The following is a 16,262-nucleotide window of genomic DNA, read 5'->3' on the forward strand; positions in this document are numbered from 1 at the left end:
TGCTCCCAGGGCCGCTCTGACCCGGAACAGTAGCACCTGCAAGGGTTCCTGCTCAGGATATGAGCGAAGGCCAACGGCAAATCCGGCAGGTTCAGTAACTGAACTTATGACGGAGAATGCAGATGAGCTACGACCTCAAGTGACAATGGCTATAATACAGGCAGATGAACAATTGGGAAGAGAAATGGCGATTTCTTCAGTTCGCCCAATGGAAGGCAATAGTAAACTAAAAATAGAATCTGTTGAAGATGATAGCAATCATGTAGAAATGAAGTTTAACTCTCTGAAGGATGTCTTGGTAGAATCAGCAAAGTTAGTGATTCCTAAAAAAGAAAGAATAAATGGATGACAGATGAAATCAAAAATCTAATGGAAGAAAGGATACTGAAGAAAGCAAATCCTATGGAATATAAGTCCTGAGATAGAAAAGTTAAAAGCTTATGTCAAAAAGCCAAAGAAGAATGGTTAAACCAGGAATGTGAGCAAATAGAAAAAATTCCTATTATTGATCTAAAAAGGGTACATCAACAAATCAAGAATATCACTGGTAAAAAGCTCCTCAGTTCTTCAGGTGGATGTTTGAAAGCAAAGGACGGTACCATTATCATGGAAAAAGATGAGATTATGAACAGATGGACTGAGTATATTCAAGCACGAGGAATTCTGCAGATGCTGGAAGTTCAAGCAACACACACCAAAGTTGCTGGTGATGTGTGTTGAGTATATTCAGGAATTGTTTGAAGACGATCGAGGTGAAAAACCAGAAATTAAGAACATTGAAGGTCCAAGTATTTTAAAATCTGAAGTTCGTAATGCAATAAATAAGATGAAGAAAGGAAAGGCAGCAGGTCCTGATGAATTAGTAATAGAACAAATTATCACCCTTGAAAATTATGGAATTGAAAAACTTACTGATTTAATCAATGACATTTATGAGACTGGAATAATACCAGAAGAAATGAAAAAAATCAGTATTTATCACTCTTCCTCAGAGACCTGGAGCAATAGAATGTGAGTTACATAGGACCATAAGCTTAATGAGTCATATCACCAAGATACTTCTAAAAACTTTGATGACAAGAGCTAAAAGTAAGATACAAGCTGAAATAGGTAAAGAACAATGTGGTTTTGTGAAAGACAAAGGTACAAGAATCATGATATTGATGTTACGGATACTATCAGAATGAGCTATTCAAATGCAAAACGATTTGTTTGTATGTTTTATCGACTACATAAAAGCATTTGATAAAGTGAAGCACAATAAGTTATTTGAAATATTACAGAAAACTATAGATCTAGATTCGAAAGACGTCCGCCTAATCAGAAATCTGTACTGGGAACAAACTGCCACTGTAAGAAAAGATGGAGAAGAGAGTCAGTTTACAAAAATCAACAGAGGCGTTAGACAAGGGTGTGTTTTCTCCCGATTTGTTTAATGTGTACAGTGAAACAATATTACAAAAAATAAGAGACATCTTGGGAATCAAAGTTGGCGGTGAAAACATCAATAATTTCAGATATGCGGATGACACTGTGTTAATTTGCAAGTACGGAGGAAGAACTACAAAACTTAATTGACATAGTTATTGAAGAAAGTGCAAAATCTATCAATTGCAAAAAGACAGAATGCATGGTGATATCCAAAAGAAAAAGAATCCTATCTGCAGGCTGAAAATAAATGAAGACATAAAACAAGTACAGAACTTTTGCTACTTACAAAGCTGGGTGACATCAGATGGCAGGTGCGACTTGGACATCAAAAGAAGAATAGGGATGGCAAAAGACACCTTCACGAGAATGAAGAGTATACGGACCAACACTAAACTAGGCATAACAAGCCGCCTCAGAGTACTGAAATGTTACGTTTATCCAGTTATGTTATATGGCTCAGAATGTTGGACAATATCTAGTAATATGAGGAAATGAATTGAAGCAGCAGAGATGTAGTTTTTGAGGAGGATGCAAAGAATATCATGGACGAAACGAATATCTAACAAGGATGTCATGAACAGAGCAAGCACAAAAAGAGAAATAATGTATGAGATCATGAAAAGGCAACATGACTTCATTGGACATGTGATTAGGAAAGAGGAGTTAGAATGCACGGTAATTATGGGAAAGATTGAAGGGAAGAAAGCAAGAGGAAGACAAAGACAAATGATGATGGAGACAGCAGCCAGAGAACTGGAAATGAATACCAATGAATTGATCCACCTGACCCGAAACAGGAGTGTGTGGGCCATGGCAGTCAGAGCTCAAACTGGGCACGGTACCTGATGACGATGACATTTAGCATCATTGATTTTCATGTTTGGGTCTTAATTCTTTTATTAATGTCTTAGTAAACTCTTCTATTGTTTAGTGAGGAAATAATATGATTGATTATGTTGTGTTTTATTGCAGACATGGTGGAATTGGTGGACAGAAGTTTAACTCTTTCTTGACTGAATTTCTTTCAATTAAATATCAACCATTTGTTTGACTCCTGTTTTCAGGGCCATTTCTTTCTTCTGTCAGAGAAACTCTTAGGTTTCTCTGCCCTTCAATTCCTGTTTTGTTTCTATTCAAGTTGTTCCATGCTCCTTAGTCTATCACAATCCAACCATTACTTCCTTGCTGCTTTATAAAAATTTTTTTTCGGTTAAATATGAACCTTGAAAAGTTCTTGACTCTTCCATCTGCTACCTCCTAACTCCAAAAAACAAGCAACAGAACCCTCTATGGCCAAAGTACCTTCTGTATCCAAAGCAAAAAGATTTGCAACATTTGACTGGGCCAACAGAACAAAAACAAATGTCCAACGTTATCTGGTAAAGATACCCCTGAAATAAGCAATGGTACTTCAGCAAGCTCATGCCTGCCAAAGTAACAAAAAATATTCCGTCCTCCACATGAACACTGCAATGCAAACTGCTACTGCATAAATTGCAGTATGAAATTAATTCAGAAGATGAACAAATATACCAATCTACATTTCTCTTGATCCTAATATGATCCTCATGATTATTATTTAATTTGGCAATGCATCTAAAGCTCTTACTATTTATCTGTAACATTAAAATAAAACGCAGGAGAAAAATTTATTGCAAAGAGCTTCTTTTAAAGCCTCACAAAATATATTCTTATAAATCTGACACGGATACAAAACCTCAACATTCATATGGATATCAAAAAATTATCCTAACCAGCTTTGAGAAAGAAATTTTCAGTTAAAACATAATGTCATTACACATAGGGAATGTATGAGTTATTTATTTAAGCCATACACATCATATTAAAAAATGTGATTATTAGGTACCTAGTTTGGAAGCTTAGGCAGAATCAAAGCAGAATACATGATAAAATCATGGTCATTTCAGCACTAGTGAAGCCATCTCCAGACTGAAGATTTGATTCAAAATAGGAGAAACGCTTTGCAGGAATGGAAAATATCTTTACTATACCTGTGTCTTCTCCATTCAGCTTCTTTAACTTTCTCTGAGCTTCTTCAGCCTAATCAAAGTGAAACATTAAAATAAAATGCAGGAGAAAAATTTATTGCAAAGAGCTTCTTTTAAAGCCTCACAAAATATATTCTTATTAATCTGACAGAGATACAAAACCTCAACATTCACATGGATATCAAAAAATTATCCTAACCAGCTTTGAGAAAGAAATTTTTAGTTAAAACATAATGTCATTACATATAGGGAATGTATGAGTTATTTATTTAAGCCATACACATCATATTTAAAAAATGTGATTATTAGGTACAGAGCACAAGATAGAAAAATATAGGAAAAAGAAAAAAGGGAGAAGACACAACTCGCAAAAGATTATACTTAGGCCTGACGCATCAATGTTGAAACTCAGATCCAAATAGACTCTGTATTCATCTAATTAAGGCTTACCTTAGATTGATCAGCCCTTGAATAATGGTAAAAGAAAACGTTAAATTCCTTGGCGCATTCACGTTTTAGCTCATAAAGGCCTCTTCCTGTTAAACCTGGCTTCCTATGATGGAAAAAGAAATTAATTTACATGCTAGAAATCCAAACTCCATGTAACTATTGCAATCTTTCACATTAAGATCAATGCTTACTTGAAATAAGCTACAGATTCAATAACTTTTTCCATTCCAGTTTCTCTGTTCTCCTAAGAGGAAAATAAAACAATTAAGGTAAAATCCATTTAGGAACTGGAATTAACAAAAATAAGTTGAATAAAAATGGTCAAAAATAGGCAGGAAATTTAAGAGCGTTGGTTTAGGCTGCAAGAAGTACTGCAGTTCTGCTCGCACATTATAGGAAGGACAGAGGCTTTGGAGATGGTGCAGAACAGGTTTACCAGAATGCTGTCTGGATCAGACCATATTAACTACTAGGAGAGGTTGGACATACTTGGAGGGTTGGAGGCTGAGGGACAACTGATAGTTTATAAGATTATGAAAGAAATAGATTGGGTAAACTAATTTTTGCCCTAGCATATAAATGTCAAATATAAGAGGGAATTTGAGACAGTAAAAGTTTAAAGGAGATATATGAGGCAAGTTTTTGTTTTTTTTATATATACACACACACACACACACACACACACACACACACACACACACACACATATACAGAATGGTTGGTATCTAGAATGAACTTCCAGGGATGGTGGTGAAAGCTGATAGAAATAGTGGTATTTAGGAGGTTTTTAGATAGGTGTATGAATCTGTAGAGAATGAAGGGATATGAATCATGTGCAGGTTAAGTTAACATCAACTTCAACCAGACATTGGGGATGAAGGGGCTATTCCTGCATTTTCTGCGATAGGAGGCAGAAAAGGTAGATGATGCTGCCAGGAAAGAACACTATTTCTAGTTCATCAAGGTTATATTGAGCTTAACTTGAGGTGTGCAAAAGAGCTGAAAGGATAGACAGCTCCATCTCTGCATTCCACTTCCACATTAACTGACAATGAAAATACAATTGCAGTATCTTGCTATATTCATGGGCCATATTTTAACTTCTGTATCCATAGTGCACTCACGTCTTCAGGCAGAGCTTTGACCAGCTCACTATGTGACATTGGTCTTATACATAGTTGATGTATAATTTCACGTTTGATTTCATCGTCAGGTGACACTTGGCCAACTCCTGCAGTATATCGCTCTCCTGCGTCCAAAAAACATGTACATTAAAATGGCAAAATACCAAATAAGCAGATAGAATTCAAAACAGTACTCCACATAATCTTACAATTTCAAGCTAAATACTATTATTCCCCAAAAGAGAAAGCATGCAGGCATTCTGTTCTGCTTCTACAATTGCTATTTTATCTAACAGTATATACACAGTGAATGGTCATTTCCACATTATTCCTCCTGCCACTGACATTGTAACATTAATTCGTAAATGATAAATTGATAGACTATCTGGAGAAGTAATTCAAAAACTTAACAATTGACAATGGCTTACCAACTACCATCATGATCAGGTGAAGCATTTCCTCTATTAGAATGTTGTTTTGCTGCAAGATATCCTGAAAAAGTAACATTATTACAGGAACAATTAAGAGCCTCATTTATAAATTTACATAATTAAATTTAATATAAGATCTGAAAGAGAAATTGCATTTTTACAGTTTGCACTATATGAACAATTTTACAACAAAAGTGGAAAAAAATAGACAATTCTTTCCAAAAACATGCATTTCCTACTTCACCTTGTTGGTGTGTTCAGAGCTAAATCTTTTTCCATAGTCAGGATTACTAAATATGTGGAAGAGCTCAAATCGACAAAGCATGATCATTAGAAAATGATTGGGATCCATCATGGATGCTCCTGCCTGCAAAATACAAGATGATTAAACAGTTGTTTTACATTATTTCTGCTCTCAGGCAACAGTTATTCATGAAAAGTAATAATGACATGTATAAATATGATCAGTACCACTGAAAAAATGTGAAATTATACTGCATTAGTATTGTTAATTTAGCTATTGCCAACCTCTTGCAACAGTTGCAGCACGTTTTGGCTAAATTTTTCAGAGGGGAGTTAACAGGTGGAGGGAGAGAACAACCTCTGGTTGGTGTGTCCAGGACTTGGAACATAACAAGGTTTCTCAGGAGTGAAATTAGGAAGCCCTTCAACAGGAAAAAATATGATAGAAACTTGAATTGCTGTTCTAAAAATCAACATACATTTTAAATGAGATGATTTTTGTTTTTATTAATCAATGGTTCTTCAGATTTCTGAAAAGTTATCATCAGATATGTGAAAGACAATTCAGACATGACATCAATAAGTAGCAGTAAGGCACAAAGAGCCAATTAGAACAACTCTTCTGCAGTTTATTAATTTAAAATTATATTCTATTTCAAGCTACAAGAAACAGAAAACTTAACAAAAATTTTGCAATACCTTTCTGTGATGTATGTAGATATTCAGGCAAAATGGACACTTACCTGAAGCATTATTAAATCTTTATCATACATTTCAACTCTGCATTTTACATTGTGATAATAGTAGATCTGAGGAGTAAAGAAAATTAAATATTGTGAAATTCACTAAACTTTGAGAACAACCACCATACATTTATATCTACATCAAAATTAAACTTACTAGGAAAAAATATATTTTACTTCATACAATAATATTGATAATTTTCCTTAAGAAATATTGCCAACTTTTTCTGTTACATACTTCATATATTGTCATGTCCATATTATAGTTCAATTACAAATTAATGTCACCACATTGTAATAGCACTATCCAATTAGACACATTACAGAAAATGAAAATGAGAAAACCTAGAGAAAGAATAAGATACAATGGGAAGACTACAAGGTTCAGTGGAGTAAGATTACTGCAGTGCAAGGAATACTAATGGCTGAAGTAGCAAGTCTAAGCAAGTATTTAATCTTTAAAGTTCAAAGTAGATTTAGGATCACTGTACATACAGTATACGTCACCATATACAAGCCTGAGATTCATTTTTTTGCGGACGTTCAGTGTAAATACAAGAAACACAACAGATCAGTAAAAGACCACACCCTACAGGGTGGACAGGCAACTAATGTGCAAAAGACAACAAAAATAAATAAATAAGCTACTAATGCCAAGACATGAGATGAAGAGTCCTTGAAAGTGAGGTTGTGGGTACAGTTCAGTGATAGGCTAAGTGAAGTTGAGTAAAGTTATTCCCTCTGGTTCAAGAGACTGATGACCAAGGGGTAATAAATATTCCTGAACCTGGTGTTGTGAGTCCTGAGGCTCCAGTACCTTCTTTCCAACGGCAGCAGTGAGAAGACAGCATGGTGTGGATAGTGGGGGTCCTTGATGGTGGATGCTGCTTTCCTGCGACAGAACTCTATGTAGATATGCTCAATGATGGGGAGGACTTTATCATGGATGGACGAGGCTGTATCTACTAATTTTTGTCGGTTTTTCTGCTTAAGGGCTCAGGTGTTTCCATACCAGGCTGTGATGCAACCAGCGAATACACTTTTCATCACACATCGATAGAAGTTTGTCAAAATTTTAGTCGACATGCCGAATCTTCGAAAACTTCTAAGAAAGAAGAGACACTGCCATGCTTTCTTTGTAATGGCACTTATGTGCTAAACAGATCCTCTGAAATAACTACACTTAAGAATTTAAAGTTGCTAACCCTCTTCACCTCTGATCGCCCAAGACTGGCTCATGGATCTCCAGTTTACTCCTCCTGAAGTCAATAATCACCTCCTTGGTCTTGCTGACATCGAGTGAGAGGTTGTTGCTGTGGCACCACCTAGCCAGGTGTTTGATTTTTTTCCTATCTGCTGATTCATCATCACCTTTGATTCCGTCAATGACAGTGGTGTCATCAGCAAACTTAAATAGGGCATCAGAGCTGCGCTCAGTCTCACAGTCATAAATATAAAGAGAATAGAGCATTAGGGATAAGAATACAGCCTTGTGGTGCACATGTGCTGATGGTGATTGTGGAGGAGATGTTGTTGCCAATCCGAAATGACTTGGGTCTGCAAATGAGGAAATCGAGGATTCAATTCCACAAGGAGGTACTGAAGCCAAGGTCTTGAAGCTTAGTGATTAGTTTTGAGGGGATAATTGTACGGAATGTAGTAATGAAGAACATACGGATGCATATATCTTCACTGTCCAGATGTTCCAGGATTGAGTGAAGAGTCAATGAAATGGCATATACTGTTTACCTGTTATGGTGGTAGGCAAATTGGAGCGAATCCAAATTGCTTCTCAGGCAGGACTTAGTATGCTTCATCACCAACCTCCTACAGCACTTCATCATAGTGGATGTACAGTGCCTATAAAAGGTATTCACCCTCGCTCACCCCCCACCCCCCCACAAAACAATAATGTCTTATTGTTTTACAACATTGAATCACAGTGGATTTCACTTGGCATTTTTTTTGACACTGATCAACAGAAAAAAGACTCTTTCATGTCAAACAACAGGAATTCTGCAGATGCTGGAAATTCAAGTAACACACATAAACGTTGCTGGTGAACGCAGCAGGCCAGGCAGCATCTCTAGGAAGAGGTGCAGTCGACGTTTCAGGCCGAGACCCTTCGTCAGGTCAGACCTTTACAAAGTGAGCTAAATTAATTACAAATATAATACACAAAATAATTGATTTTTTGGTATTCACCTCCTTTAATATGACACATCAAATCATCACTGGTGCAGCCAACTGATTTTAAAAGTCACATAATTAGTTAAAAGGAGATCTGTATTCGGAGACCTGTGTGCAGTCAAGGTGTTTCAATTGATGTTAATAAAAATACACCTGTACTTGGAGGGCCCAATTGCTGGCGAGACAGTACCCTGGCAAAAACTACACCATGAAGACAAAAGAACACTCCAAACAACTCCTTGAAAAGGTTATTGAAAAGCTTAAGTCAGGACATGGATACAAAAAAATTTCCAAGTCACTGAACATCCCTTGGAGGATAGTTAAGTCAATCATGAAGAAATGGAAAGAATATGGCACAGCTGTAAATCTGCCTAGAGCAGACTGCCTTCAAAAACTGACTGACTGTGCAAGAAGGGGACTAGCGAGGAAGGCCACCAAGATTCCTATGAGAACTCTGGAGGAGCTATAAGCTTCAGTTGTTGAGATGGGAAAGAACACGCAGGCAACTGTTGCCCAGGTGCTTCACCAGTCACAGCTTTATGGGAGAGTGGCACAGAGAATGCCACTGTTGAAAAAAACTCACAAGAAATCTCGGCGAGAGTTTGCCAGAAGACATGTGGGAGACTCTGAAGTCAGCTGGAAGAAGGTTCTATGGTTTGATGAAACCCAAATTGAGCTTTTTGGCTATTAGACTAAACACTATATTTGGTGTAAGGCAAACAACACATCAAAAATACACCATCCCAACCATGAAGCATGGTGGTGGCTTCATCATGCTATGGGGATGCTTCACTGCAGCAGGCCCTGGAAGGCTGGTGAAGGTAGAAGGTAAAATGAATGCAACAAAATACAGGGAAAACCTGATGCTGTCTGCAAGAGAAATGCAACTTGGGAGATGATTTGTTTTCCAGCAAGACAACGACTTCAAGCATAAAGCCAAAGCTACACGGGAATGGCTTAAAAACAACAATGTTCATGTTCTGGAGAGGCCAAGTCAGAGACCAGACCTCAATCCAACTGAGGATTTGTGGCTGCACTTGAAAAGGGCTATTCACTCACGATCGCCATGCAATCTGACATAGCTTGAGCAGTTTTGTAAAAAACAATGGAGAAAAATTGCAGTGTCCAGATGTGGAAACCTGATAAGAGAACTATACACACAGACTCAAGGCTGTAATTGCTGCCAAAGATGCATCTACTAAATACTGACTTGAAGGGGGTGAGCAATTATGCAATCAATTATTTTATGTTTAATATTTGTAATAAATTAGACCAACTTGTAGAAATTTGGTTTCATCTTGATACCAAAGATGTTAATCAGCGTCAAAAAGGCAAATTAAACTCACTGTGATTCAATATTGTAAAACAATAAAACATGAAAACTTCCGGGTTGGGAGGGGTGGGGGGAGAGAGAATAACTTTTCAGGTTACCGCAGTCTTCTTAGGTACGGGTATACAGACAGACCCCGCTTAACACTGAGGATGCGTTCCTCGGACATGGAGCGCTATGTAAATCAGTGCCACGCGGGGTCATAATAACATTATGTAAATAGACATGTGCCTGATAAAAAAAATCAAACCAAAGATATAGGATGCTATGTTATGTAAACACAGTAATTTGTGAAGTCACAAACACGCAAATAGGCCTAACCTGTACATCCGTGGACCAACACCAGTGGAGGGAAGCGAGTGCTGGTTTACATCATAGAGGAGGGACCAGGCTGTGGGTCCTCCAGTAGGCTTCTTCTTCAAGTAGGCATCGAGATTTGACTGCGTTTTCTTAAGTTTCCTCTCATGAAGCAGGTCTCAGTAGCAGGAAATCATGTAAAGAACACCTCTCTTTGCCTTATTGCTTTGCTCCCAGTCACGGTCATGACTGATGAACATTCAAGTCAAGTCAAGTTTATTGTCATTTCGACCATAAGCTGCTGGTACAGCACACAGTAAAAACGAAACAATGTTCCTCCAAGACCCTGGTGCTACATGAAACAACACAAAACTACACTAGACTATGTGAGATAGCACAAGGATACACTAGACTACGTAAAACAACACAAAAACTGCACAGGACTATATAAAATGCACAAAGTGCAGGGCAGTACAATAATTAATAAACAAGACTATAGGCACAGTAGAGGCCAAATTACAATATAATAATAAATGATGTAGATGTCAGTCTCGACTCTGAGTATTGAGAAATCTGATGGCTTGGGGGAAGAACCTGTTGCAGAGTCTGGTCATGACAGCCTGAATGCTTTGGTACCTTTTGCCAGATGGCAGGAGGGGGAAGAGTTTGTGTGAGAGGTGCGTGGGGTGCTTCACAATACTGTTAGCTTTGCGGGTGCAACGTGTGCTGTAAATGTCTGTAATAGCGGGAAGAGAGACCGCGATGATCTTCTCAGCTGACCTCACTATCCGCTGCAGGGTCTTGCAATCCGAGATGGTGCAATTCTCGAACCAAGCAGTGATGCAGCTGCTCAGGATGCTCTTGATACATCCTCTGTAGAATATGGTGAGGATGGGGGGTGGGAGATGGACTTTTCTCAGCCTTCACAGAAAGTAGAGATGCTGCTGGGCTTTCTTAGCTATGGAGCTGGTGTTGACGGACCAAGTGAGATTCTCCGCCAGCTGAACACCAAGAAATTTGGTGCTCTTAACGATCTCAACGGAGGAGCCGTCAATGTTTAGTGGGTAGGGGTCGCTCCGTGTCCTCCTGAAGACAACAACTATCTCTTTTGTTCACACTCAGAGACAGATTGTTGGCTCTGCACCAGTCTGTTAGCTGCTGCACCTCCTCTCTGTATGCTGACTCGTTGTTCTTGCTGATGAGACCCACCACGGTCGTGTCATCGGCAAACTTGATGATGTGATTCGAGCTGTGTATTTCTGCACAGTTGTGGGTCAGCAGAGTGAACAGCAGTGGACTGAGCATACAGCCCTGGGGGGGCCCCGTGCTCAGTGTGATGGTGTTGGAGATGCTGCTTCCAATCCGGACTGACTGAGGTCTCCCAGTCAGGAAGTCTAGGATCCAGTTGCAGAGGGAGGTGTTCAGGCCCAGCAGTTTCAGCTTTCCAATCAGGTGCTGAGGAATGATTGTGTTGAATGCTGAACTGAAGTCTATGAACAGCATTCGAACATATGTGTCTTTTTTGTCCAGGTGGGTGAGGGCCAGGTAGAGGGTGGTGGCGATGGCGTCGTCTGTTGAACGGTTGGGATGGTACACGAACTGCAGGGGGCCCAGTGAGGGGGGCAGCAGGGTCTTGATGTGCCTCACGACGAGCCTCTTGAAACATTTCATGATGATGGATGTGAGAGCAACGGGACTGTAGTCGTTCAGGCAGGACACTGAAGACTTCTTTGGCACGGGGACGATGGCGGCAGCCTTGAAGCATGTAGGAACGACGGTGCTGCTCAGGGAGATGTTGAAGATGTCAGTGAGAATCTCTGCTAGCTGGTCTGCACATCCTCTGAGGACTCTGCCAGGAATATTATCTAGTCCACCAGCCTTCTGTGGGTTGACCCCGCATAGAGTTTTCCTCACATCCGACATGGTAAGACACAGCACCTGGTCATTGGGAGCAGGAGTCACCACATCATTCACTGCCTTGAAACGAGCGTAGAGGTTGTTCAACGCATCTGGGAGGGAGGCATCACCAGCACAGGCAGGTGACATTGTCCTATAGTTGGTGATGTCCTGAATGCCCTTCCACATGCACCGTGTGTCGCCCCTGTCCTGGAAGTGGCTGTGGATTCGCTGGGCGTGTGCATGCTTTGCCTCTCTGATGGCCCGGGACAGCTTGGTCCTCGCTGTTGTTAGGGCTGCCTTGTCGCCTGCTCTCATTGCAAAGTCCACATACTGATGGAATTTGGGGGGGCACTGACTTGAGGTTCGCATGGTTACAATCTCCAGCGACAATAAACAGTCCATCAGGGTGTGTGTTCTGCAGTTCGCTAACAGCCCCATACAGTTCATAGAGCGCCTCCTTAGCATTAGCCTGGGGGGAATGTACACACTGACGATAAAGGCAGTGGTGAATTCCCGTGGTAAATAAAATGGTTTGCAGCTAACAGTCACAAACTCCACTATCGATGAACAATAACTAGAGAAAAGCATAGAGGTCTTGCACCATTCCGTGTTGATGTAAATACACACGCCCCCATCGCGAGTCTTACTGCACAGAATTGCATCTCTGTCAGCCCGAAACAAAGTGAGCCTGTCTAGCTGAATGGCGGCATCCGGAACTCTGTCGCTAAGCCATGTTTCTGTGAAAACGAAAGTGCAGCAGATTCTGTAATCCCACCGAGTAGTCTGCTGGAGTCGGATGTAGTCCAATTTGCTGTCCAGGGAGCGGACATTGGCAAGCATAATGGACAGGAGAGCCAGCTGGCTAGGGTTTGTTTTTAGCCTAGCACGAACCCCTGCCCGCTTGCCACGCTTCCACTTCCTCACACACCGCTTCCGACATCCCCACTTCCGGCCACCGGCATCAGGCGACACCGAGGACTGTAGGCTTGGTCCCCGAAGCAGGCCGAGGTCACGTAGCTTCTCCAGCAGATCCTCGTGAAGGTTTGTTATCGGGCAATTTCTGTACTGTTGCAATGTTGGCACCTCTTTGAAATTACAAATTTCAAAGAGGTGCCAACATCAAACTGACGCTCACCAGCTTCCAAAAGCTGTATCGCTTGCAGTTTCACATCCATGCTAATGCTTTTCCCAGACATCATAGTTATACTACCCTCACTGGAAGTTGCAGGCCGTTTTAAAGACATTATGGGTGGAAAAAAATGCAATGTATTAGCGAGGGAGTAAGAATGTTTAAACAAGCCAGGGAGGCAGAGCATGAACTAAAACGTGATTAGCCGTGAGTGGCTTGGAGCGTATGTAAAGCACTCTCATTGGCTGATTGAATGTTTACTATAATGGCGACTGCTCGAGTGTTGTTTAAGTTTTAAGTGTTGTTTAGAATGAATTTTTGCCATTTAAAAAAATTTCAATAAAGTATTGAATAACCGCGTTGTAACGAATCAGTGCCATGCGGGGTAGCATTATGTGGAGTCTGACCGTATTTGAAACTTGCTTGAAGCAGGTGGGTACCTCAGACTGCTGAAGCGAGAGGTTAGACGTATCGGTGAATACTCCAACCAGTTCATCAGCACAGTCAGGTACCCTCTCTGTGCCAGAACCTTTCTGTGGATTCTCTCACTTCAGCCTCAGAGGCTGAAATCACAGGGTCATTGAGAGCTGTGGGAATTTGTGAAGGTACCTCCACGTTTTGAGCTCACCTAGGAGCAAAACCTTGTTGTCACCAATGTCACTTGGTTACTCTTTGTAGGAGGTGATAGGATTCAAGCCCCCGCCCCCCCGCCCCCCACAGCTGTTGAGTATCCTTCAGTAAAGTCAAGTTTGGTCCAGAAGTGCCACATCGCATGGGAAAGGGTCACATGTGAGATGCTTTCTGGAGATTGTACCCAGGTCTCTTATATTTTACTTGGGTGCTAGACCTGAATGCCACTGATCTAGCCCTCAGCAAATTGCGGATCTCTTAGCTCATCCAGAGCTTCTAGTTGGGGAAAACTCTGAATGATTTTGTGGAGACACTCGCCTATGACTGTTTTTATGAAGTCCAAGACAACTGCGTTCTATTTGATCAGATCTTCTCATGAGTCCTTGAACACAGACCAATCCACTGATTCGAAGCAATCTCGCAGCTGCTCCTCTGCCTCCTACGATGACCTCTTTGTAGTCCTGACTTCCTGACCCTTGCTCTTTAGTCTCCGACTAAATGTAGGTAGGAGGAGGACAGCAAATGATCAAATTTCCCAAAATATAATCTACGGATTGAACGGTAGGCATTCCTTATGGAAGTACAGCAATAGTTGAGTGTGTTGGGACGCTTGGTGCTGCAGTTGATATATAAATAATAATTGGGCAGAGATTTATTCAAACAAGCCTTATTATAAGTCCCCAAAAATGAGTTGAAAGGTGTCAATATTTATGAGGGCAACGCAGTAAATCTATTCTACTACGACTTGGAAGTTGCCTTTCCGGAGGTCCAATATAGGACACTGGTCCAAAGTACAGTACTGTGCAAAAGTCTTATGCGCATATATACAGAAAGACTTTTGGAATTCCAGCTTAAGACTTTCGTACAGTATTGCAATGACAATACACAGTAAGAATAGTATTGAGAGCAAGTTTGTAAACCTGGCGGGAGCAAAGAATGTTTAGAATGATGAGGTTGGAGCGCCAAGGGACTGGTGCGGGACAGGTGGCAGAGAAGGAGTGCCGGGGTGGGGGTGGTGCGCGTGCAGACACACCCAGCCCTGATACTCCAGGCAAGGTTATTTGATTCCAAACAATTGGTTTATTGAGCATTACAGAATGTCTTTCTGGTGCTTCCCACTTCCTCCCTGCTCCCTTCCCCGTTTCCCAACCGTGACTTCCCTCTCCCTGTCCCCTTCCCACACTCAGGTCACAATAGAGACCCATATCAGAATCAGGTTTATCATCCCTTACTTATATCATGAAAATTGTTTTTTTTTGCAGCAGCTGTAAAGTGCACAAAATTACTACAGTACTGTACCCATGCAATTCAGGGCAATTTTGCTTGATGACAGAAAGCAGAGCATGGTAATTTTACAACTGGAAGTCTGTGACTAATAGGGCTCTTGCTGCTTGTATATATACAACAATGATCTGCAAGTGAATGTAGGAGGGATAATTAGCAAGTTCATCAACAATATGTAAACTGGAAATGTTGTTGATATTGAGGAGAGCAGACCTTGTACTAAGGAAAAGAAGAACATCTGTGTTCAAGTCAAAAATCTCTGAAGGGAGCACCAGGATTAATTACATCAGGCCATCGAACACTAGGGGCGATGGTACAATTACAGAAAACATCAGGCTACAGCTAGAGTACCAAATGCATTGCAGGGCGGCAGTTAATAGGAAGTATATGATTGCATAGGAGAGTTTGTAGAGGGGAATCACCAGAACACTGCCTGGACTGGAATGTTTCAGCCATGTTGAAAGAGATTGTCTTTGCAATGGTCACACAGCCAAATGTGAAAGAATGGTTAACAAATACAATACTTCAGATTATACAAATTTCTTTCCTCCTAAAGAAAGAGTGTGGTTTATTAAACATCTCAGAAAAATTGGTTCCTATGCAAGCCCTGGAATGAATCTGAAATATTAAACAAAACTTCATCCACAATGGCCAGTCTAAAGTGATATTCATACTTGCAACCCAAGTATAAATGCATCTGAACAGGTGACTAAGATACTGGTGTTGGCTTAAGTATGAACAAGATAATCACAAGTTTTCATAACGGCTTTGTTGTTAAATATTATATATGTTGTTAACTAAAATAATATTGTAGTACTAATATTTACCTGATTGACTAAGGAAAATCCATTTCTCCTCCACATTCCAGCATGAACTTGCGCACAAAGCACCATACAGTGAAGTGGATGTTCTATCAATATTGGTGGGCTCAACTCACTCTGTGGACAATTCATTAAAAAAAAAATATATACATCAGCGCTGAAGTATACATAACTGACAGTTGTAAAGAGTGCCTTTATAACTTTTTGCTGATTAAAATGAACTAAAACAAATAGAATAACCACAGACATTA

General features: G+C 40.3%; 1 protein-coding gene across 6 annotated transcripts in view; it reads right to left on the minus strand.

Moving 5' to 3' along the window:
• The window catches only part of ubr2 (ubiquitin protein ligase E3 component n-recognin 2), a 176,924-nt gene that overhangs the window by 71,901 nt on the left and 88,761 nt on the right, over positions 1–16,262 (minus strand). For all 6 annotated transcript variants that reach the window (XM_072265038.1, XM_072265036.1, XM_072265037.1 and 3 more), the window contains exons 17-24: positions 16,018–16,128; positions 6,432–6,497; positions 5,690–5,812; positions 5,443–5,506; positions 5,015–5,139; positions 4,082–4,134; positions 3,891–3,993; positions 3,444–3,492 (exon numbers count right to left, since the gene is read on the minus strand). In XM_072265038.1, the coding sequence (XP_072121139.1) occupies positions 3,444–3,492; positions 3,891–3,993; positions 4,082–4,134; positions 5,015–5,139; positions 5,443–5,506; positions 5,690–5,812; positions 6,432–6,497; positions 16,018–16,128 (694 nt within the window). The remainder of the gene's footprint in view (positions 1–3,443; positions 3,493–3,890; positions 3,994–4,081; positions 4,135–5,014; positions 5,140–5,442; positions 5,507–5,689; positions 5,813–6,431; positions 6,498–16,017; positions 16,129–16,262) is intronic.

This window comes from Mobula birostris, chromosome 8 (genome assembly GCF_030028105.1).
Source record: "Mobula birostris isolate sMobBir1 chromosome 8, sMobBir1.hap1, whole genome shotgun sequence".
Lineage (NCBI taxonomy): Eukaryota > Metazoa > Chordata > Chondrichthyes > Myliobatiformes > Myliobatidae > Mobula > Mobula birostris.